This window comes from Mya arenaria, chromosome 8 (assembly GCF_026914265.1).
Source record: "Mya arenaria isolate MELC-2E11 chromosome 8, ASM2691426v1".
NCBI classification, from domain to species: domain Eukaryota; kingdom Metazoa; phylum Mollusca; class Bivalvia; order Myida; family Myidae; genus Mya; species Mya arenaria.
Genome location: NC_069129.1, coordinates 13,537,229 through 13,559,778, shown reverse-complemented (window position 1 = coordinate 13,559,778; position 22,550 = coordinate 13,537,229). Strand labels below are relative to the sequence as shown.

The window sequence follows — 22,550 nt, the reverse complement described above, 5'->3', positions numbered from 1 at the left end:
CTCTGAACAATTGGTCCATTTAAAACGAAGATGATAATACCGGTAATTTTAATTTTATTTATCACTCCCTTTCAAAATTTGTATCCTAAATACAATACTTATGATCAGTTATAATTTTCTTGCAAAAGTAATTTATCAGACTCCACAGTGTTTAACACCGGCACTACAAGCATGTTCTGATAACAGTGACTCCAATTTGTATGCTTAAAATTTCAAAGTTTGTGTGAATTCCAGGCAAGTGTAAGCTGTCAGACCCCAGAGTGTACAACGCCAGCAGGTTCATGCTGAAACATTCCGAGCACACCTGGGGATCGGCAGGCAACAGCGTGGACAACATCAACTGGGATAACTCCAGATTCTACAAGATACTCAACACCCCAAGTAAAGTTGTTTGATTGCATACTATCGCAATATTAATGATAAACTGGTACTTTAGTCATTACACATGCAAATTGTATCTTAAATCAGGGGCCAAATTCTCGAAACTACTCAAGTCTGTTATAACACGATTATTAAAGCTAAGCTCACCATTTTTTGGATAACCATTGCACATAGTTTTGCCAAGAATTTTCTGGGGTCCCGATTTATTAATGTGTTGTTTTGGGGTTCCATGGAGGCACAGTGATTTCAAAAATGAAGTCCGTAGCTTGAAAAGTGGGTCAGGGACTCCTGCATTGGGGACATCCCGGCTCCTCATATTATTACCTCCAATGTTTACAAAGATGAAAGCCGCCGGTCTGAATGATTTTTTGTACTGTAAAGAACAATGATTAACAGTAAATTTACTATCAGGTTTTTTGTCTTAAGAAGAAATAAATTTGTAGGGTCTGTAATGTTTACGTAAAAAATCTACGTAAGGTTTTATTAACAAAACTAGTATAACATACTTTATATTGTGTCTTTATAAGTGCACAAGAAATATTTATTTCTTAGGTATATTTAATTCAATTGTCTTATGTTTTATTTCTAGATAATATTTACAAAAATGCAACGTTATTTTGGGATGAACAACGGAACTTCACCAATCTTGCCCTGGAGGCTCTCGGAAACCACACACTCGCCAACATGATAAGAGAAGAGTTCCAACAATTGAGACCTGAGATTCCGGAAACAAGAAGTCAGTTAACATACACTATAACACACTTTATACCATAAATGGTATTGCGACTGGTTTATATCAGCCAAAAACAAGCACAACAGTTGAATCAATATTCCCGTAACACTCGATAGTAAAGTTGATTTAAGATATTTCACAATATGTGTCATAAGTCATGTTGCAGTGGGGAACCACACACTGGCTGTTAATATTTGAAAAGAGCTTCAACAATTGAATCCTGAGATTCCAAAAGCACTATGTCAGTTTATATGCAATTTATCATCATTAGCTAATTCTGTTTCAATGTGAAATCACACCCCGGCTTACAAGATGAGAGAAGATCTCCAGCAGATTAAACCTGAGAGTCCAGAAACACAAGATAGCTGGCTTGATACCTTATTAACTGTAGATAGATTTTCAGTTGTTATATGTGTAAGGATTTTGGGTCAGGATGCAGAAAAAACAACAGTATTAATATTTTTTTAAAAAAGCATTATGAAAGTGGTAAACCAAATTTAGAAATGAAGTGACTAGAGTAGAATGAGCTGTCTTCTATTAGTAAAACAAATCTGAGAAGAATTGGTATTCTACTGAATTTCATATAATTATCAATGTCAATTAGTTTCTTTATCTTTACAGGTTTTAAGACTGGAACCCCCAACTCTGACTACACATGTGGATCATACGTCCTGAGGTTTAACAGCCAGGGGGTGCTGTCCAGGCTCAAAGATTCGGCAGGCAGGGTGTGGTGATATTAAAGTTTGTTTAATGAAGTAAAAAAAAAGTTTGATTGTTATGGCAGATTAAATAAAAAATTTTTTTAATCATATAGGGGGGGGGGGGTATAATTATGTATTACTTGTAAAAGAAATTTGTCCTCAAACAGCAAAAATACAATGATATTATACAAAATATATGTATATAAAGTTGTGATAAGAGTTGGAAATGATTAATACCATTCTGCAAACTAAATGCTATATAAAGTAAGTGTTTGTAACTGATATCAAACTATATTACTCTTTCAGGAATGGGCATCAGATGAATTTCCCATGGGTCAGTTTGTTTACCACACATACAGCGCTAATGATTTCCAGGAATTTTTCAACGCCACAACGCCTTATAGTAAAGATTTCTTTCTTGGTATTGGTAAACCGAACATGTCAAAGAATGCACAGCCTATCAGCAACTACTGGGAAACGCAGATGGACTCATTGCTGGTTAATGAGGGTATGTAGTTATATTGTAGATAAGGCAATTCTATTTAGTTTTTCCCCACTTTACTGCCCAAAACAAATCTTCAGCAGGTTCTGAAGCCTTCCTGTATTTATGCCCCCACAAAGTGGCGGCATATAGGGTTGCCCTTGTCCGTACGTACGTACGTACGTACGTACGTCCCGAAGATTGTTTCCGATCTAATTCTTGAAAACCGTTTGTCCAATCCTCACCAAACTTTAAACACATGTTTGTGACCATAATATCTTGATCAAGTTCGATAGTCATGGAAATCGCTTTTGTCATTTAGGAGTTACGGCCTTTTTTTGCAAAAAAAGACTTGAAAAATACATCCTGAAGATTGTTTCCGATCTAATTCTTGAAAACTGTTTGTCCAATCCTCACCAAACTTTAAACACATGTTTGTGACCATAATATCTTGATCAAGTTCGATAGTCATGGAAATCGCTTTAGTCATTTAGGAGTTACGGCCCTTTTTTGCCAAAAATACTTCAAAAATATATGTTTCCAATCTAATTCTTGAAAAGTATGTGTCCAATCCTCACCAAACTTTAAACACATGTTTGTGACCATAATATCTTGATCAAGTTCCTTAGCCATGGAAATCGCTTTTGTCATTTAGGAGTTACGGCCCTTTATTTGCAAAAAAAGACTTGAAAAATACATCCCGAAGATTGTTTCCGATCTAATTCTTGAAAACTGTTTGTCCAATCCTCACCAAACTTTTAACACATGTTTGTGACCATAATATCTTGATCAAGTTCGATAGCTATGGAAATCGCTTTAATCATTTAGGAGTTAGGGCCCTCAGATTATCCTGAATAATCATTATGGCTTATTTTCTGTGACAAAAAATCGAAGTGGGGGCATCCGTGTCCTATGGACACATTTCTAGTTTCCTACTCTGACGAAAAAAGCTGATTCATAGATCAGTTTTGTTAATGTTGTTCACCCCAAAGTCCGAAGTGGAGAATATCAGTTGTTAATGCATCCTGAGTTTACGAGGGTTGTCCGGAAAGTTTTGAGACTGTGTCTATATTTCAAAATATTTTTAATATAAATCGACAAACAATAAACAGCTGTTTATATAGACTATTCACGAGTTTCCTTTTGAAAAATAAAATTAAATAATCTCAAATTAAGAAAGGAAATGGTTGTCAAGACAACCCATCTAGCGCTTCATGGAGCACTTTGAAATTGACGTTTTCTGAAAATTGTTCACAATTCATATATACTACTCCGTCTGAATAATAGACGCCAAAACATCACGTCAAAACATATGACGACAGTATGACGTCAGCTGCATCACTAAGCAAATTATTGACGCAATCTAGCTGTAGACATGGTTGTAACGATCAGCGGAAGTAGAGAGGTATTTCGAAGATGTCGGAAAAAATCCAACGTTAACGTCACGCACGGAGCAGCGCGCTATGATCAAACACTGTGTTCACAGTGGAATAACTCCTACAAATACTTATACGTTTCTAACACGGGATAAATCAAAGCCAACATGTTCAAGGGCTTTGGTATTTCGTTGGTATGGACGTTTCAGTGATGAGCATGGAAATGTGTGCGATAAGAAGCGGAGCGGCAGACCGTCAGTCGTGAGTGAAATTGACGTAAATTCAGTGCAGGACATGTTACAAGAAGACTGGCGAAGGACAGTGAGGGAAATTGACGAATCCTTTCAGCTAAAAAGAACAGTTGTTCATAATATCATAAAAGAGTGGTACGCACGGATATTCAAGCAATGGGTTGATTGTCACCGTAAGTTTGTACTTGCAGAAGGAGCGTATTTTGAAAAACTGTAAATGACGTGATACAATGAGACAACGAAGTGCTCCATGGCTGGTAACCTGTACTTTTTGTGATGTTTGTTGTATACGTTCACTTTGTAGTATATTGTTGAAACTTTCAGGATTTGTTTATATGAGATACAATTGACAGCTGATAAAATTTTAATTGCATCCTATGAGTGCTAAGTTTTTTATGAATGCAGTCTCAAAACTTTCCGGACAACCCTCGTATATCTATAAACTTTTCAACAACTTTATGCTTTCCGGTGGTTTATAGGGATTTATGAGTGAAATAATAATTATATTTCACTGTTTCAAAAGGTGAAAATGTCAATTGGACACTTCAAATGACTTAATTTCTGATAAGACATTTCTCTCACAAACAATTTGGCGCGCTTTTCTGAAAAACTACATAAAACGCCATTTATATTATTTCTTTTTAGCATATACTCAAAATAAAAACTGTCTGTTTCAGGGGAATGATTGCAAAATATTTCACCTCGTGAACATCAGAATGAAATATTTCATTTGTGTCCACGTCACTCATAGCTTTTGATGCTCACTTAATATTTTGCACTTATTTTATACAGAAACAAACACTTATATAATTCATATCCAAGAATATTACCAGTAAAATCATCCATGGTAACCTTGAGTTTATTGAGTACACAACACACATTTTGTTCTGATTCTATAAATGTTCAAGATATTGTTTAAAAGTTTTCATAATTAATGCAATAACAACAGATAATAACAATTATTTGACATAATATATAAATGAAATCATATACAAAAGGGTTTTGTATTTGCATTTGGAATGGGAGGTTGAATTCAACTCAGGTGAATCTTAGCAGATTCTTTATTAATGAGAGTGAGCAGAGTGAAATAAAAATTAACAAAATCAATGGGAGTTGAATAATTCAGGATGAAAACGCAGAACTAATAACCCTTGTATCACATACATTACTGGTTTAAATCCAAACGAAGACATGCTATAACATAATATAATGCATATTTGTTGTACTAATTGGCTTTCTGACGTCATTATAATATCGGGCTATGGTACTTGTTATGACAAGACATCAGCAGTATGGAATACGGCCGTATTGCAATAGTTGGCGTTAGAGTGTATTTTGCATGTTTATTGCTTACAGATTTATGATGCATATGCAAAAAGTAATAATTGTTGATTGAATATAACAACATTGTTTTTCTTTTTTTTAGGAATTATAATAGCCTCGTTGTCAATGGTGAACAATGTGACGAGAACATACTATGGTGCCCCAGCAAAGATCTCCTTACAGTATAACTGTCTCGATGGTAAGTTTCTTTTATATATGACAAGACAGAGTTTCTTGATCTTTACCTTCGAAAATTTAAGCAGTTTGGCTTTAAGAAACAATTGTAAAAATTAAGTTTAAAAGAAATCGATTAAATTGTATTGTTCTTGTACTAAGCATGACTGGTTTCCAAGAAAAAAGTTCATGAATTGTCCGAGCCTTGGGGTTATTGTCAGTGGCTTGCAAAAACTTTGCCATTCCTCTCAAAGCATATTCTTGATATGAAACTTAGAACACATCTACCAGAGATAATACCCAAATGTAAAGCAAGACCCGTAACTCTGTCTGTAATAATTGATGATTTATGCTCGATTTATGACTGAAGCCACAGACAAACATTGGACACTGCTCCATGCCTCTCTCGTCTTATCTCCTGTGGAGATATTTATACAGTACAGTTACATTGAATGTAAAACTAATGTTGTTGATATCATTGAAATAGATATACATGCACAAGTATATTTATTGCATAACAATAGTCTATATTCATTTAACAAATTGTGTACCGATTTTCTTTTTTTTCTCCTGGAATCACTTGATCATCAAACGAAATGAAAGCCTGATTCTTCAACCATGAATGTGTTGATTCATGATCCTAGCTACGTGCCAGTTTGCTGCATTGTTTCTTGGGTAGAGCTGCAGTGACTTGGAGTAGCAGATCCAAGCCAGATGGAGATTGTTCTCCAGTTCATAACAGTGGCCAAGCATATTCCAGGCTGTATCTATGTGGCCACAACCTTCACTTGAAGATATGTAGTAATAGAGGTTGTTCAGTGCTACAACCTTTCTGTTACATTGGTTCAGTTGTCTATGTGTGAGGTACTGCAGGTAGTGGAGAAACAGGATGGTGTCAATCACAATGAGGTCCATCCACTCATAAAAAACTTCCGGATGTCTTTGTTGCCTGTCTTCATCTTCTATTGTTCTGAACATTTCAAACACCAGATGTTGCGGAACACAATGGAAATCTTGTTGAGTGAAAATAACATGGAAAGCTATATACTTCTGTATCATATCCTTGAATTGTGTGTTTTCAATCTTTTCCCTGAACTCTTTTTGGTGTTCTGTTTTAAGTCTTCCAATACAACCACAGTATTGCCACACTGCAGGCCCTAGCAGTCCCTCACAGTAGGTCAGGTAGTTTGCTGCTGCCTCGTACTTCTCATTGCAGTACAACATAGAGGCAAACTTCAATCTGTTAGACAGCAGGTCAAAGTCAAAGGATAAACTGTACAAGTTGAAAATGTCCCATGGTATTGGTTGTCCTAGATAGACACATCTGGATGCTTGGTTTGAAGCCAGAAATCCCCATACTAGTGGTAATAACACAGTTGCTGTCTCTTTTTCAAGTGCTGTTCCATTGTCCTCCTTGAAACACAGCATCTCTAAACATCCAGGAATGGTTTGATGAAGCGCTATACTTTCTAAGAAATGGTTTACTTCTGATGCATACCATACATAACAATCTGATATTTGGAGTTCATTCAAGATACCCCTTGGTTTAAGGTGTGTAATACTTTGTGGGAAAATCACAGAAGACAATCTATTCCCAAGGTTGTCCATTGTAATGGAGAACATGCACTGAAGGTTATTGTTGATGTGTGTCGATATAATGTAATATAAGTTGTTTTGCTCATGTTTAAACAGTTTTCCAGTGAATAGATTCACACCAGAGATTGTGTAGTGAGGACAATACCTGATCTTCAGCCATCTGAGAAGTGTGGTCAGACAGTAGAACGCACACTGTAAGAAGTTGTTATCCCTCCATATGTTTGGTGGATAATTCTCTATTGTGAACAGCATTGCAGTCTTGAGATGAAATGTGCTGAAACGGTCATCTACAACTTGCTTAATGATTGATTTTCTAATCATCTTGATGAATACATAGACCCTATGCTGAACTGTATTCATATCAAAAACAAGCAGTCTCTCCATAATTGAAGTTGAAAATCTCCACTCCCGCTTAGAATGAGGATAGTGTAAGTCATCTGGAGGCACATGAAATGTTGTTGAGCGGCACTTGACTGGCTTTGACGGATCTTCAGTGTATCCCTGTGGCACCAGGAACACTCCAGTGTGCCTTGCTTTGGCAAGTGTGTTGTGGCAAGGCCAATGTCCTGGGCGTGGCCTGTGGAACAGGAAATGGCACTCTTCAGGAAGGTTGACTGAGTAATATGCAAAAACAAAATCTATCTCTTCTCTGAAGTTCAGTGATGGACCATGTTTGATTAACTGCCCTGACTTGCTACATAGGTTTAATAAAATATCGCTATATTCATGTTGAGTGTTGGTTATCAGCACTCTACCCTCATTGTCAACAATATCACCAGGTGGTATTACCTCTGTCTCTGGTAATGGGATATCATGTCGGACCCGCTGCAGGTAGCAGTGCTGGGGTGGGAAGTGTTCTGTCTTCAACATAAGGAGATTTCTCTTCCCCTGCTCCCACTTACTCCATTCTAGTATTGCAGGCATGTTATCATCGCAAAATAACCTGTCAACATCAGACTCCATCCCAAGAGTGGTGGTCCCCTCTGTCTGACTGCCGAAATAATAGCAAGTCTTATTTGAACCAAAATACTCGCTAGATAAACGGGTCATTGTCTCATGCATCAGCCATGCTCTCCTTCTTCTTGTACGGACGTACCTGCTGACCCCAATGTCGTCCAGCACCCTGGATAGACGAAGGGACAGCAGCTGCATACCCTCTCTATCCATACTCTGAAAACCATGAATTGTTAATCATTATGATGTGCTTAAGTAAAGGTTGTAAATAAAGTTATAAGAAAGAATATAATATTTTTTGAATTTTGTATGTACTTTAATGTACATTACTAAAGCATAACAATAATAAAGTTTGTTTCCATTTTCATGATCATAAATTTTGCAAACAACACTTATTTTTTATTGTTTTTTTGGACATTTTTGTTACCGTTAAATTTTACACCTCTTGGATAAATATTTTTGGCAGTTTATTGCAACGGAAGACTAAAAAAATGAACTGTTTTTATAGTTCAGGTTTACCCAGACTAAATGGGGACGGTTTAAAGTGTGATTATTATATTCAGATACAGCTTGATCTTAAATAGAAAATAAAAAATGATCCTTATTTTGGGGGTCAGTGAAATAGGAAACAAAGGTCCTTTATCCTAACAGAGGAAGATGTTATTTTGTATTTCACCACCAAACAGTACAGAAGAATACAGTATTGAGTAAATTTTAAATAAAGACATGGCATTTTTATGTTATTTTCAATATTTATGCGAAAAGTCATGACATCAAATCAGTTTGAAAAGAAAAGTAAAGTTTACAAATTATAGTTCCATTCCATGTTAAAGCAGTTATGTTTTTAGAAATCAACTCATTTGGAATAAAAAAACAGTCTGTTTTAAACCTTATATTTAGTGATATTTGAGAATTTCTTACATTACCTTTGCTGTAAAAGTTTTAATTTCCAATATAATATTTCCCTTCTAATGCCCACAAAAATATTTACAAAGAGAGCTTCCTGATCTTTAAATAGAAACAAGTCAGGTTGTCAGGTGAGACTATGTTTGTTTACTAGTTATTTAAGGAGGCCCTTCCAATATAAGTCTCTATCGAGGTTTATATCTTTACGAATTTCTCAGTGTTACAAAAGACAGATAGACCAAAAGAATTACTATCGATGTATTGCATTCAAAATAATCAAGTATAAAGAACTCTGCAATTTTTAATTATGAATTTATGAATCATATGATGCTTTCAACATATGTTCTGGAAAGTTCATAAAGTAATGCAATATAGGATACAAGGGTTTAAATATAGACTTAGAGAAGCTGTTTATAATTGCTGTCAACCATTGTAAGCTCGGGATAAAACATATCTCACATTGATCACTCTAACAAAAAATGATAAATCGTAGAAGTGTGTTGTCACGGGAATAATATGGAATTAATAAAGAATAAATTAAATAGTCTGGGTTATAATAATGTGGTCAATATAGAATAATGACAATAATATTGAACTTGAGTTGGCAAAGTGATGATATGAGCAATATATTGACGAAATCCAAGAGAGCAAATAATTCTTGATAAGTTGTCGATATATAAATAGTATTCTACTTGTATAGAATGGTTGTTTTTACTGTTATCTCTCGGCATTAAGAAAACAGTGCCACAAATGCCAATATTATTTCAGAGGCCCCATTTTATATTATTTTTCAGTATTTCAGTTATAACAACATGTATTATTGGTTTTTAATTATGCATCATTACCCGTTCGTAACTTCTCGGCCTTTCGCCATCGAAAACAACCAGATGTATATTGACGCTTTACAATGTCAGAAATCTTAATATTAAGTTCAGCTGCATGTAGATCATGTATTCATTTGAATTTAGAAGTTAAACTTAATGACTTTTTTTGTGATTCATAATTAATTGTGCAATTATACATTAAATGGCAATCAATTTAGACTTAGCAATACACAATATTTATGTGAAGGACTACAGAAACAATCTCAGTAACCAAAAGTGTAAACATAAACCCTGTTTAATGGCACAGGGTAAACGCCAAAGACATAGAACACAAAGTAAAAAAAATCACAAACAAGAAACATGGAACAACAGCACAAAACTCCACAAACAACACCGTGCATATAAAGGTACGTTTAAGCACTACAATTAAATGATACTGTTATTTTTTATTTTACGAACTATTTTTACTGATGTATCAGTTGTTTTCCATGCAAAATGGTCGATGAGTTCCGAATGCATCATTACTGTGTTTCATACAATAATTTGTCTTCTATGTATATTTTCTTTAGTACAAATTAAAAACAACAAATTTTGCTAATTATTTACTGTTTATATTAATATATAAGTATGGTTTCAAATAGTGAACAAATAACATTTAGCTATACATATTAATCACTCGAAAAAGCTTTTAATCTTTAATTCCGCAAGATTAAAAGAACTTTGTCACAGATTGGCCCCCAAAAAAGTTTTTTCTGTAACAAATCTCAGGACAATTATCTAATAGAATGTGTTACACTTTGATATCATAATTGTAAAAAAGTACCAAAATGTAAAAAAAAATGTGTCGGAGACCGGGTTCGAACCCGCGTCGCCAAAATTGAAATCCAACGTCTTCCTGACTGACTTATTAAGGCTTACTGTAATCAAGTGACATAATTAAGCTATACTCCTACCTCGGTAATATCACGTGATAACACCGAATAGCAAATATCGCATAAGGAATGAATTCTACCTGGTAGACATACCCAGTAATCTTTTTTTATGGAAAAATACGAAATAACTGCTGAACTTAAATAAATTCTTAATTAATGTGGTACTTCAGTTAGTCAGTTTCAATGCATTGTACACATTGATGCCAAGTTTATGTAATTTTTCAACATTTTTTTTTCGCTATTTTATCATCTGTGAGACAGCCCCTTTAAGCAACACTGTCAAAACATGAACATATTGTTGTCAACATTACTTAGTCTCTATATAAAAGTAAAGACGGGCCTCTTTTGAAACTTGCGATAAGCAAAATAGGTCACCTGTCATGTTATCTTTATCTCCCATTTATTCATGTTTTCAAGTGACATTCATGTTTGAAATAAAGACATACACATTTATAACCAGCATGAATTTTTGGTGATAAACCTTAACTTGGCAATTCATGAACTGCACTTTTTGCATTTTAGCATAGTGACTTAAAGAATCATTCATCTTTATTATCTATTGCCATCATGATTACTTTTCTGTGGATTGGCTAAATCTTAATCAGATGAACAGAATTCAGATTTGAAATGGTTTATCAACATGGATCCAAACTTTCATTTCCCTCCTGTCCCTCGGGCATGCATGGCTATGTGACTCCACATATTTGATTTTTATATTGCTGGGGTATTCAATTCACCTCTAGGTGACTGTACACTAGTTTAGTAAAGTACTTCCTAAAGTTCGAGGAGATCAACCTTTGAATCACTGTCGGACTTCTCTTCGTACTAAAAATAGTGATCTAAATGTGCATTCTTTTTCATTTTCCACATGTACATTGTCATCTTGGTGACTGTACAATGATACATTAATTATGGACCAACACAGACAGACAAGCCTTTTTTCTCAACCTAAAAAAACTAATGGGTACATCATAGCATGTATTATTATGGTACCCACCGATCTACATGATGTTTTTACGATTGTTTTCACCTCACCCCTGAGACAGGCTTATTTTGAAGACTTATTTTATTATTTCAAAATTACATTCTTTCTTATGTTCTGCAGGTATCTGGGTGACTGTACAATGGTTCGGTAAGGTACCAACTCGCCTACCGGAGGATCTGACATTCGTGTTCACGCCTGCTCCTCAGACGGGCCTGACTTGGCGACTAAACAAAATTGAAGACATGATTGACCCACTAGATGTTGTTACAAATGGCAGTCAGAGACTTCATGGTATGAGTTGAGATACAATATAGTTTATAAAGGTCATTTGTTAGAGAAATTATCAAAATCGAAGCGTGCGGTATGAAATGATTTTAGCGAATAGCGCTGATATTTAGCTTGTCTGTTTTGAATAAAAATGTTGAGATATTGTAAAGGCCTTGATATCAATTCTTTGTCAGCTCCTCAAAAAGCATTTTTTTTTTTTAATTTCAGCCATCAACAGAGGAGTATTCTATACAGACCCCTTTCTTCATGGTCTGGAGATTACGTCCCTTGATTCTGCCGTCGTCAACATCCTAACTGATCAGCAGTATGTTTCCATGATTCCTGTACCCCTTAAACCCATAAGCAGTGTGCAGGGCGTCGCCTTTAACTTGTACAACAATGTATGGGAGACCAATTATATATTCTGGTACCCGTACTGCAAAGAGGATATAGACCAAAAATTCCGGTTTTACTTGAATTTTATGTGATGTATTTGTGATATATGTTCACCTGATATCATGTGCAATTCATGTGATACAATGAATATTTGTGATACTTTTTGTCTACCACTTTGGAGTCTAAGCCATATGGCTGAAACGATGATCAAATACTGTCAAAAATGGATTATTTACGACTGATGTGGATGGTATTCGATTTCCTAATATCAGATTTACAATTTATATATTCTCTAATCATTGAACAATATTGTAGAACATCAATATTTCATGTTTGATACATGTATGAAGCTTAAAACTGCATACTTATCGGTAAAAGTTGCGTCTAAATACAAAGCACTTAGCGTCGTTTTTCATGTACATTTGTTATCCCCCGCCGAATCAAAGGTTTCGGGAGGGGGATATTGTTTTGGCAATGTCTGTCCGTCCGTCCTTCAGTCCGTCCGGTACCATATCTTGGTATGTATTGATCAGAAAATATTCAAACTTGGTCAGAATGTTTCCATTGATTAAATCTCGACCACTTGTAAAAGTGGGTCACATGGGGTCAAAAACTAGGTCACTAGGTCAAATCTTAGAAAAATCTTTGGAACAAACTAGAGGCATTATACATGGTCAAATATTCATGAAACTTTATCAAAATGTTTTCTTGGATGAATTCTTGAAAGTATATAAAACTGGGTCACATATGATCGAAAATTAGGTCACTAGGTCAAATCTTAGAAAAATCTTGTCAGGAACCATATCATGGTAATGATTTGTGAGATAATGTTTAAACTTGGTCAGGATGTACCACTTGATGAAATATGGGCCGCTTGTAAAAGTGGGTCACATGGGGTCAAAAACTAGGTCACTAGCTCAAATCTATGGAACACATTAGAGGCATTATGTATGGTCTAATATTCATAAAACGTGATCAGAATGTTTTCCTTGATGAACTCTTTGACATGTTTAAAACTGGGTCACATGTGATAAAAAAAATAGAAAACTGGGTCACATGTGATAACAAATTAGGTCACTAGGTCAACCTCTTCCTACAATATAATGGCTTCAAGCAGTACATTACAGGTCCTACCCACAGCCTTGGAGATACACGATTTTCTAGTTAATACAGTGGTTTGGTAAGATTCGAAAAACACATAAGGTGTTGTTGTTGCCTTGTTTCATTAATGTTGTCGACGTAAAACTAGTAATCATAGTAATATCTAAAACGTGTTCAAGATATTCAAATGAAACATGGTAAACATGTTGCCAGAGACATTGCCACATAACTCTAGCTTTCATAATTTTCACTTTTCATAATTGTTGGCGTTTACTCAATGCCGTTCTTTTTTACATTTAAATCATTTATTATTTCCAATCTGCTGTGCATTGCAATCTATTTAATATGTGATGAAATCAACATTTCATATAAATACGGCACGTACTAATATGGCTTTATAAATGTTTTGTTTGTTTGTTGGAAGTGTGATCTTATAAAAAGTTGTATTATTAACTCAATGTTAGGAATACTTTACATGTTTGTATTCTTTAGTTTTTAGTAATGTTCAGATTGAGTCAATATCCAGCTTATCATTGAAGATCTGAGAATGGAAACAGAACGCTTTTGCTTTAATATAACTTTATTTTTTCTAGTTTGGCTGTCTGTAAAAAATGCTCACCGACAACAATTGTTTTTAGGAGTATTTAAGTCTTAAGACTCATTAAGAAATAAAGGCCAAGAACAAGCAATGTTCATCTGTGTAGGAATGTTTAGAAGATTACATCAATCCAAATCTTATTTGTTGCTATGCGATTTGAGTTTGACTATTTTTCGAACAAAAAATGACGAGGTATTGTCAAATCGTTGTTGCCGTTGGCATTATCGCCGTTGGCCATTACTAAACAATATATTTTATGATATTCAAACGAATGCAAAAGTGATTCCAACATGTACAGTTAGGCCCATAACTTTCGCCTTAATATTAGTCGAGTGTTAAACTGAAGAAAAGGGTGAGTGTTGTTGTCTGCTCTGTGGTACTTTGTTTTCTTTCCAATTTAGTATATACTGATTTATTTTAGCTCGATTGTGGCTTATTGCAACACCATCGAGTCTGTTTACTGGGCACAAACCAGTACTATGTCCTTTTTGAGAGGCAATGAGAAAGTACCCGTAGTGGTAATTGAACACAGGATGTGTTGGGTGAAAGGCGGTTACCTTTACGGCTACACCACTCTCACACCCTTTTCATTTCAACAGAAAACAGTAAATCTACAATGAGATATCACTAAACAGAATGAGTAATAAAATTACATGTTGGTGAATGAAAATATTAAAATGAAGTTTAACACACTTTCTTTAATATTTCCAGGAACAATCCTATTTTGATGCATTAAGTATAAAACGATATTTTTGAAAGGGCTATTGGCTCTGAATAATCAGGCATTTCATCAGATGCGTAAACAGCTGTCTCATTAATTGTATATTATATATGGCAACGAAATCCCCATTTTCTTTACGTAGTATTAAATACGTTTTCAAGGAGTATTCAGTACCGGAAAGAGTTGTAAGCAGATTGAAAGAAATTATCAGAGTATTTTGTATTCTTTTTTTATGCCCCCGAAGGTGGGCATATTAAAATCGCACCGTCCGTCCGTCCGTCCGGCTCTGTAACTTTCCCTTGTATGGACAGATTTTAAAATAACTTGCCACATGTATTCCACATACCAAGACGACGTGTGGCGTGCAAGACTCGTGTCCCTATCTCAAAGGTCAAGGTCACACTTAGTGTTTTTTCACAATGGAGTGCTGCATATAAGGACATAGAGTATAGGTTGTCGTGTCCGGGCTGTAACTTTCTCTTGTATGGACAGATTTTAAAATAACTTGCCACATGTGTACCACATACCAAGACAACGTGTCGCGTGCAAGACCCGTGTCCCTACCTCAAAGGTCAAGGTCACACTTAGTGTTTATTCACCATAGAGTGCTGCATATAAGCATAGAGTATAGGTTGTCGTGTCCGGGCTGTAACTTTTCCTTGTATGGACAGATTTTAAAATAACTTGCCACATGTGTTCCACATACCAAGACGACGTGTCGCGTGCAAGAACCGTGTCCCTACCTCAAAGGTCAAGGTCACACTTAGTGTTTATTCACAATGGAGTGCTGCATATAAGGACATAGAGTATAGGTTGTCGTGTGTGGGCTGTAACTTTCTCTTGAATGGTCAGATTTTAAAATAACTTGCCACATGTGTTCCACATACCAAGACGACGTGTCGCCTGCAAGACCCGTGTCCCTACCTCAAAGGTCAAGGTCACACTTAGTGTTTATTCACAATGGAGTGCTGCATATAAGGATATAGGGTATAGGTTGTCGTGTCCGGGCTGTAACTTTCCCTTGCATGGACAGATTTTAAAATAACTTGCCACATGTGTTCCACATACCAAGACGACGTGTCGCGTGCAAGACCCGTGTCCCTACCTCAAAGGTCAAGGTCACACTTAGTGTTTATTCACAATGGAGTGCTGCATACAAGGACATAGGGTATAGGTTGTCGTGTCTGGGCTGTAACTTTCCCTTGTAAGGACAGATTTTAAAATAACTTGCTACATGTGTTCCACATACGAAGACGACGTGTCCTGTGCAAGACCCATGTCCCTACCTCTAAGGTGAAAGATACACTAAGTGTTTATTCACAAGGGAATTCTGAATATAAGGACATAACAGTGTAGGTTGTCAAGTATGGGTGGTATTTTTTATGTTCAGAGGAAATTTAAAATAACTTGCCATAAGTATTTGACACATAAAGGCAAGATCAACTTTTCATGTACTGACCTTGTTCGTAGGTCAATGTCACATTCGGGGGCATTCGTCACATACTGTGACAGCTCTTTCTTTTTTTTTGCGGGGGGGGGGGGCGGCAGGAAGTCACCTTCATTTGTGTATGGATTATAGTACAGTGCCCAATTATATGAACTTGTTTAAAGACTTGAAAGTCACTTGTAGTGTATGTACAGGTTTAAATAAATTATTTAATGTTCATTATGGATGCATTCCATTTTTGTACTGTTTTTCACAATATTATTTGAATTTTTAAACAATTTAATTCAAATGCATTTATTAAAGTTACAAAATATATGGAATTGTTGTTGTTGTTACTTTATTTTCATTTCATACTAGCATGTACATGTTGTTCAGGCAAGTGATTATTTAAAGTGGCACTTGTATTTAAAATCAATATATACACATGTATAACAAACACACATTAAAGTTATAAAACATTAACTACTTACTGTTAATGCCTTTATGAAAAATATTAATAACTGATAACAATATTACAATAATAAACTGTGTATTTAATAGTTGAAAACCACACATATTAAAGGACTTGTGAGTGCTAAAATATTTACAGTGGTGAACTGTCAATTAATAAGGTAGAAATACCTGTTTTCTGCACCTTTCTTTCAAATTAAACACAGTATCCTTCAAAAGAACTGTTTTTCGATAGTTATTCATTCAATTAAAATCAAACCAATTGTTTTAATTGTGGTTCATCTTATTTGGGAGTAATAATGCATCTTTAAAGAAATAAGGGATCTTAGCGACTGTGAAACGATTTCATTTTAAATGATTCATGGAGTTTTCAGGATATTTAAAGACAGCTTACAAAAACCACTTCAATTTAAATGAATACTCCGACAACTACAACTTTTAACGAAATAACTTCGTTTGGTAGAGAAACTTGCTTCCATTCCTTTCTTCAAAATCATACCGACATCTTTCTTTACGTCGTTTTTAGCTTGATAATTCGATGAATAAGCTTTTACTATTCGCTCCGGCGCCGGCGTCCGGTTACAGTTTTAGGGCAATTTGGTATTTTCACTTATAACTTTAATAACCGTCATTCGATTCCCTTAATACTTCCTACAGTTGTTCATCACCATCAGACAATGGGGTTACATAACACAATATTATCCTATATACAAATTATGGCCCCTAATTAACTTAGGAACTTAGGTTAAAATTTTAAGGCACATTGTGTCAGGTTGAAGTTTATGGGCAAGTTGGGTCTTTTACTAATAACTTCCATACCATTCATTCAACTGAATAAATTCTTCACACAGACTGACGGTCATTTTACAATTAGTTTACATAACACCATTTTATTCTGAATGCATTTTTTTGAATTTTACTTAATACTTCCATACCCTTCATTCAACCGACTAAATACTTCACTCATCAGTTTACGGCCATCACACAATTAGGTTACACAACTCGGTATAAACCGCTGAATACAAATTTTGGCCCTTGGGTGCCTTTTTATTGCTTTTGACAGGCACATTTTTATTTTTAAACAAAGTGAAACCTGGCTATAAGTAAGACCTTTGATGAGATTGCGTTTGGAGTGCATAGGGTCAAGGTCAAGGTCAATGCTACTAGAAATAGAAAAGTGGTTGGTATTTAGTAACTTCAGATAGGGTTGACATATTCAACCAAACTTGGTATATAGGAAGAGTTTATTGAAAATATTTAGGGGACTGAGTTTGGGTCTCCGATAGTCATGGTCAAGGTTACGGGGGCGATACTATTTCCCGGTCCCGGTTTCCTCCGGTCTCTGTTTTCCAAATTTTATAGTAGCTAACGGGCGTGATCGAGAAGGTGTTAATGACCGCGATGGGTAACAGGATTACTAAAGATTACAGTTGATTAAAACATAAGATATTAGATGATAATTATGTCATCATTTATTTCATATTGTATATCAATAAAACAAATAATAAATTAAGGCATGGACCTATAAACCGGTTTATAGGTCGTGATTAAGAATATATATACATTTGTATATATATATATATATATATATATATATATATATATATATATATATATATATATATATGCATGTACTAAAATTAATGTCAATGCCATGAAAGATGTAAATGCGTTATACAACGCGTGTCAGAGATCAGCGAATGTCCCTCGTTAAGGACATGATAAATGGATTAGCCAGTTTTATTACACACGCACGGCTACTGTTCGGTTCATACCCTAAAAATATTGTTGTTTATTATAAAGGCAATTTTATAGCATAAATGATTGTTATGCAAAGGCTCTAATCAAGTTTAGAAATAATACGATGATAACATATAACCAAATTTCAAAATAAATAAAATAATCACCATCAGATTTCTTGAACAGCTAGAGATTTATTGCAAACTTCAAGTTGACAAGTAAAATATATCAGGCTAAAGTTGTGAAATAATGACGAAGGTATTCAAATGTATTCAATGTTAGCGAAAAGCACAAACTTATAAACGAAAAATGGAGACATAATGTGTTGATTACTTAAGAATGGCGCAACTTTAAATAAACACTCTTCGTCTAGTAGCTTTAATGTCTTAGCACAATCATACTTACTAAATTAGGATGTTATAACATTGCAAATATTAGCTCCAGAAAATGTGTTTGTGTACTTTTTCTCCAATCATTGATTCACTTGTTTACATGCTATGAACATTGTATAATGTTTTACGCAATAAACATATCGTATCGTATCGATATGAGTCGGATATGCAAACATGTAATTTTTCAACTGTAATGTCTGGGGGGGGGGGGGGGGGGTAAACAAAAGAGGAAGAACAATAAACAACTTTGACAAAACATTAATTAAAAGGTGCATTTCTAAGTTACTTCATACTCTAGCCGTCATCAATTTTTTATGCAAAAACCATGAGCATTTGTATTGCCATCGCATCTTCCTCTTCACCTTTTGGCAATGTTCTGCAACTGTTTCTTTAGCTTTTTGGATATATATTTTAACACAAATTGCATAAATAGTTTAGACCTATAACGAATTGCATAAATAAAGACATAATGCTTATATATTTTATACCAGTTTGTTTCATATACAAACAAATAAGATTGTCAAATAATATAACAAACATCGGCAACACAATCCGTTGCCTGGGGCCATAAGTTGTGAACCGGGAATTATGAGACCGGATGAGACCGGATTTTACGAGGAGAGACCGGGAAATAGTATCGCCCAGGTTACGGTCACTGTTATTAAAAAAGAAATGGTTAGCACTGAATAACCTTAGTTAGAGCTAACTAAGGAAATACTGCGTCTCTGTTATTAAAATAGGAAATCAGTGGGCACTGAATAACTTAAGTTGACATACTGTGACCAAACTTGGTACATATGAAGAGTTTATGGAGAACTTTCATTGAATTTCGATAAGGCCCCAATAGTCAAGGTAAAGGTCACTATAAAGTCGAGCGCGCAGTCCTACGACAGCTCTTGTTCCAATAATTTACGTGTTTTAGTATACATGTCGTACTTATAAGTACTTTAATTTGTAAATATGTTGTAAAAGATCCAACCAGCGCGAAATCAATCACTCTATGACCTAGGGGGTCCAACGTGAAATGTGTTCGCCGAATTTTAAGTGAGGGAAATTGTGTGAAGCCGAATAAAATGGCGGCGTGGAAAGGAATTTCGGTGTTTCAAGGATGTATTTTCACCTGGTAAGTAAGTTATATCACCTTTCTCGCAATATAAATACGCCTACCCGGAGACCACACGTGTACGCGTCTATCGGTTTTTAACCTATGTTTCTAGAGGCCTTTACAAAAAAGTTATTGAATGTATAAGCTGAACGATTGATTGTTTACAAAATGAAAATAGAAAATTGCGTGACTTGAAACTGTGTTTTCGGCCCAAGTTTACCATACTTGTACCTGTTTTAGCTATTTGTTATTGAATATTTGCATTATTTATCTTTTTGACCGCTACTGCACTTACATGGGTATTATACGGCCGATATTTTCATGTTTAAACACCTTTTATGTTGGGCGACGAAGTTTTATGCAGATTTGATTTAGGCCTATTAATAACATACGTTTTGGTAAATAACGGTTTCAAATGGCAACATTTAAGAAATAATACTTACACATTTATAGAATAATATTTTGTCAACATGTAATTCTATTCTTTTTTAACATAATTCATTCAAGAATGTACTTATCTGTTACATTGGTTTATGAAACTAAACATGATGGTAATGTTAGCACACTCAAACTAAAAGTAAATATATTGGATACTCAACAATACTACTTAACTAAAATAACCTCTGTTCCCCTCAACGCCCACTTTTTACTCTACTGCACCTGTGTATAGCCTCCGTTGATACGGACGTTTGGTAGCAGTCAATAGTTTGGTCACTGTTAGATGGTAATTTGTGATTATTAGATGCGATTTGGGGATCATCCCAAATTTTTATCTATAAAGCATTGAAAGCAAATTTTGGCATTTTCTGTTTTTTAAAAATATTTTATGCTACTGTTTCTGCTTAACATGTACTATTTTGCTACAGTTTCTTTTATTTTGGGCTTTTTTTTCGAAAGTGGTGGACACACCCTCGAATTCGAATCTGCGCCTAGGCTTCAAACCTATTGTCTGCTAGCCGGTGTTTATCAATCTCGTACTCAGTATTCTCCCTTGAAAAGCAGAATGGACATCTGCATATGGCTGGAACTCAACTATAATCATTTTTAATTGCCTTTTCTTCCCTTTTCTTTTTTGGTAGTTTTGACCAAAGTGCAATTATCCTTAGGATTTAAAAATAAAATAGAAAATATAATTTTTACAAGTCATTAACAATTTTATCGACCGAAATGATTTTTTATGCTGACGGGATTTGCTTAAACACCTTAGAAATGCAAAAGAAATATTGACATCCTTAATGGGCTGAAACCAGAGTTTTCCCAGCACAGTGGCCTATGTGAGGTTGAAGTGTTGCCAAATGCCTACCACCCTGGCATAGTGGCGATACCCATGATTGTTTCATGTGCACGTGCCAGTGCCTCAAACATGACCCATAGCAGCCTATTTAGCGATGCATAAGGCAATGTTCAAGTGATTAATGCGCCCTAACCAGAGTTTTCCCAGCACAGTGGCCTATGTGAGGTTGAAGTGTTGCCAAATGCCTACCACCCTGGCATAGTGGCGATACCCATGATTGTTTCACGTGCACGTGCCAGTGCCTCAAACATGACCCATAGAAGCCTATTTAGCGATGCATAAGGCAATGTTCAAGTGCTTAATGCGCCCAAGCCCATTCGCGACACCCATGATTGTTTCACGTGCACCTGTCACGACAGGCAATATCGGCTACATAGACTGCACGTTGCACGCTGTTTACTACATAGGCTAAATCGGCTACATAGGCTGCACGTTGCAGCCTGTTTAATACAGAGGCTACATTGGCTACATCTGCTACATAGGCTAACTTCACAGACTTGGTTTAACAGCCAGGGGGCGCTGTCCAGGCTTAAAGATTCGGCAGGCAGGGTGTGGTGATAATACTGTTTGTTTAAAGAAGTAAACAAATAGTTTTATTGCTATTTCAGCTTTAATAATATTTTTTAATCATTTATCACTATCATGTCTGTAGTTATTCGTGGATAAAAATAGCGAACAAACAATGAATAATTTAGCTAACTTCAACTAACCGAGCTTTTAAACAGGCAAGCTTGGTTCACTCGAGGGCCATCCACACTTGACAACCAAACCGGTTTGAACCGGTTCAGACGATTAAAAGTGCCTCTAGGCTCGCACCAAAATGGGCCAAGTTGGCTAACCTAGGCTCCCCATAAAATCGCATCTGGAAACCGGTTGGAACCGGTTTAAAAGCTCGGTTCACTCGAGGGCCATCCACACTTGACAACCAAACCGGTTTGAACCGGTTCAGACGATTAAAAGTGCCTCTAGGCTCGCACCAAAATGGGCCAAGTTGGCCAAGTTGGCTAACCTAGGCTCCCCATAAAATCGCATCTGGAAACCGGCTGGAACCGGTTTAAAAGCTCGGTTCGCTCGAGGGACATCCACACTCGACAACCAGACCGGTTTGAACCGGTTCAGTCGAGCTCGAGGGCGTACAGCTGCGTACCAAAAAGCTCCATTTTGGGCTCAAAACGCGTAATTTCGGTACCACATGTCATCGATTTTTGTAATCGATTTGAATCGATTAAAGGCTCTGGTGCACTCGAGGGCCATCCACTCGCGACAACAAAACCGGTTTGAACCGGTTCGGACGATTACAAGTGCCTCTAGGCTCGCACCAAAATGGGCCAAGTTGGCTAACCTAGGCTCCCCATAAAATCGCTCCTGGAAACCGGTTGGAACCGGTTTAAAAGCTTGGTTCACTCGAGGGCCATCCACACT

The 22,550-nt window shown here is 35.8% G+C and overlaps 2 protein-coding genes across 3 annotated transcripts in view; one reads left to right on the top strand and one right to left on the bottom strand.

Moving 5' to 3' along the window:
• The window catches only part of LOC128245032 (uncharacterized), a 31,245-nt gene extending 14,783 nt beyond the window's left edge, over positions 1–16,462 (top strand). The window contains exons 8-14 of the mRNA XM_052963230.1: positions 235–381; positions 971–1,117; positions 1,736–1,839; positions 2,122–2,323; positions 5,350–5,445; positions 11,738–11,908; positions 12,113–16,462. Of these exons, the coding sequence (XP_052819190.1) occupies positions 235–381; positions 971–1,117; positions 1,736–1,839; positions 2,122–2,323; positions 5,350–5,445; positions 11,738–11,908; positions 12,113–12,372 (1,127 nt within the window). The 3' untranslated portion in view covers positions 12,373–16,462. The remainder of the gene's footprint in view (positions 1–234; positions 382–970; positions 1,118–1,735; positions 1,840–2,121; positions 2,324–5,349; positions 5,446–11,737; positions 11,909–12,112) is intronic.
• On the bottom strand, positions 4,767–8,999 carry LOC128245033 (uncharacterized). 2 transcript variants are annotated; one of them, XM_052963231.1, is made up of 2 exons: positions 8,897–8,999; positions 4,767–8,186 (listed from the first exon to the last, which is right to left on the bottom strand). In XM_052963231.1, the coding sequence occupies exon 2, from the start codon at positions 8,181–8,183 to the stop codon at positions 6,033–6,035; it is 2,151 nt and encodes a 716-aa protein (XP_052819191.1). In that variant the 5' UTR covers positions 8,184–8,186; positions 8,897–8,999; the 3' UTR covers positions 4,767–6,032. The 2 variants fall into 2 exon arrangements, with proteins under 2 accessions (XP_052819191.1, XP_052819192.1); XM_052963232.1 differs by lacking the exon at positions 8,897–8,999 and having other exon boundaries at positions 4,767–7,593; positions 7,806–7,936.
• Positions 16,463–22,550: the final 6,088 nt, after the last annotated feature.